At 40.4% G+C, this 2,428-nt stretch overlaps 1 protein-coding gene across 1 annotated transcript; it reads left to right on the top strand.

Annotated features, from left to right (window-relative positions):
• Positions 1-671: 671 nt before the first annotated feature.
• LOC6649988 lies at positions 672-1,176 on the top strand. Its single transcript, XM_023179871.1, has 2 exons — positions 672-1,038; positions 1,106-1,176. Exons 1-2 carry the CDS (start codon positions 672-674, stop codon positions 1,174-1,176), a joined length of 438 nt encoding a protein of 145 aa, XP_023035639.1.
• Positions 1,177-2,428: the final 1,252 nt, after the last annotated feature.

The following is a 2,428-nucleotide window of genomic DNA, read 5'->3' as shown; positions in this document are numbered from 1 at the left end:
ATATATAAGGCGGGATGTCCCAATTTAATTGAGATTTTGTCGTCATGTGTCAGGTTTTATTACAGAAACGGCCTGGCCTGCTTGGTTAACCAAGTCCTATCTAGAGCCCAAGCTGAGATCCTTTTACAAAGATGACAAACTGCAGATCCTTAAGCTCTGCTCAAACGCAGCAACAGCAAAGGGTGATAATTATGTTGGTGTAATGACACATGTCCATGTTGAATATACATAAGAAAACTTATGTGCTAAAGGAGGCATGTCCAACTGATAATCCACAGGCGAAACTCTTTGCCGAATACAATGTGTATACACGTGAAATGGATATGTATGAGTTTGTGCTACCTAGGATGCCGAACTACTTAAGGAAGTAGGCGTTACTGAGAAACTGCATGCTGATGCTGTATGCGTTGATCGAGAACTGAGCATCATATTGCTTGAAGATTTATCGCCACTCAAGTACACCAATACCGATCGATTCAAGCAAATGGATCTGGAGCACACAAAAATTACACTGGAAATGCTAGCGAAATTTCATGCAGCAGCAACAGTGCTGAAGGAACGTTCTTTTCACGCGGCGTCACCGGCTACAAAAAACTTTTTTCCATACTCTACAAACGCTGTTGCGTTATGTAAAGTCCCAGCCAAAACTGAACTCTCGCTACTACGACAAAATGGAACAGCTTTTGGATAATCTAATGGAATACGCTGCTCGATCGTACGATGTGGATGAGAATGATTTCCAGACCATAGCCCATGGAGATTGTTGGACAACAAATGTGATGTTTAAATATGATGACAAAGGCAAACCATCTACTTGTTTGCCCATCGATTTTCAATTTACTACTTGGACTTCTCCGCTGGTTGATTTGCATTACTTTTTCAGCTCATCGCTGCAGGAGGATGTACTAAGTCGACAAGCGGAGCTGATCCAACACCATTACTACGCTTTAAAAGAGAATCTCCAGAGACTCAACTATAAAGGCGTGTTACCTAGTTTGCATGAATATCATCTACAGTTCGATCGACGTCGTTTTATGGGTAAGTTTGGTTAAGTGCTCTTAAGTTTTTGATTCAAATCTTGTAAGATTTTATGTCCCTTCCTTAGCTGTGCTGATTTCAACAGTATTTCAGCCATTGATGATATACCAGGGCAAAGAGGCACTAATGTTCAAGTAGAATTCTTTGAATTTAGAACAATTTTTCCATTATAGTCTAGCTTTTCATGCTTTTGGGTTCATCTTACCAGCAACTCGAGAGAGTATTCTAGAATAAGTCCTAGAATATCGTTGTACTTAATCAAATTTATAACTATTACGTTTTTTGGCTTAATTTTCATTAATTATAATTATTAGATGCATAGATTATGAAAAGGTTTGGTTAATTATTTCATGGTAACCACCGAATGTTGCTGTTATATTTCGGATTTGGGCTTAATCGCCTGAAAAAAATCGTCTAAACATAATGGCCATCTATTTGAGCTTTATAGTTTGATAATAGCTGTTAATTTGAACCTGGGCTTATGCCCCAATCTCCCTCTCCCTCTCCCTTGCTCTCTGTCGCACCGGTTGACCGTGATGATGACGGTGTAACAGCTGTCATTTATGTTGTAATTATGGTTTTTATTACCATTCATACATGGGACACACGACTATGTTGTCGTGTCATTATTCCACACACAACTGTCGCTGTCAGGAGTTGGCCATAAAGTCAATTGGATATTGGCAGGAACGTTTTTCCAGCTCTTGAGCACATATTCTATGCATACGAGTGAGTGCCGTTAGCCAGGAGGAAGTCAAATATTTCGCTTTTCAAACATCTTTCCAAGGTAGGACACACACACATTCGTACATACGAGCAGAGTAGATGTGGAGAGAAAATCGTACATTACATTCGTTTGGTCGAGCTGGTCGTTCATCTGGTTTATTGGCCACTTGCTTTAAATTGTAAATCCTTTGGCCTGGCCAAATGTCATATGACAGTTGGTAGTCCTTGCTGCTGGACCGAGTGCCAGTCTATAGCTTTTGAACTCTTCTCTCTCTATGCATTGTCCATTTACCATCCTCTTATTTTCTATCTCTATCTCAAACTCTCCACCTCTCTGACTATGTGCGTAATTGATTCGTGTTAACTCTTGACTGGCAATAGTCGAGCAAACCAACCAAATGTGGCTCGCAGTTATTCCTCGGTCTGGATCTGGCTCTGGATCTGGCTCTGGCTCTGGCTCTTGCACTGGCTCCTACTCTAGCTCTGACTCTAATTCATCCTGTCCTCTCATTCTCCTGTGTATGTATGTGTGTGTGTGTGCTTCTGGGACAAAAGTGATTCAAGTGCTAGCTTTGTAGAGGAGACATTTTGCTGTCATGGATCATGCACTTGGTTAAATTCAAAAAAACAAAATTCTTTCTATCCATTTGACTCTTTCTTCTTT

The sequence above is a fragment of the Drosophila willistoni genome, unplaced genomic scaffold (assembly GCF_018902025.1).
Source record: "Drosophila willistoni isolate 14030-0811.24 unplaced genomic scaffold, UCI_dwil_1.1 Seg267, whole genome shotgun sequence".
NCBI classification, from domain to species: domain Eukaryota; kingdom Metazoa; phylum Arthropoda; class Insecta; order Diptera; family Drosophilidae; genus Drosophila; species Drosophila willistoni.
The sequence above is the reverse complement of the archived record's forward strand: the minus strand, read 5'-3'. Positions and strand labels throughout refer to the sequence as shown.

What these genes read in the sequence shown, in the direction of transcription:
- LOC6649988 (XM_023179871.1), top strand. Translation starts at nt 672, where the DNA reads ATGGAACAGCTTTTGGATAATCTAATGGAATACGCTGCTCGATCGTAC. An exon ending in CGATCGACGTCGTTTTATGG is followed by an intron (nt 1,039 to 1,105) that starts GTAAGTTTGGTT and finishes TCCCTTCCTTAG; the next exon opens with CTGTGCTGATTTCAACAGTA.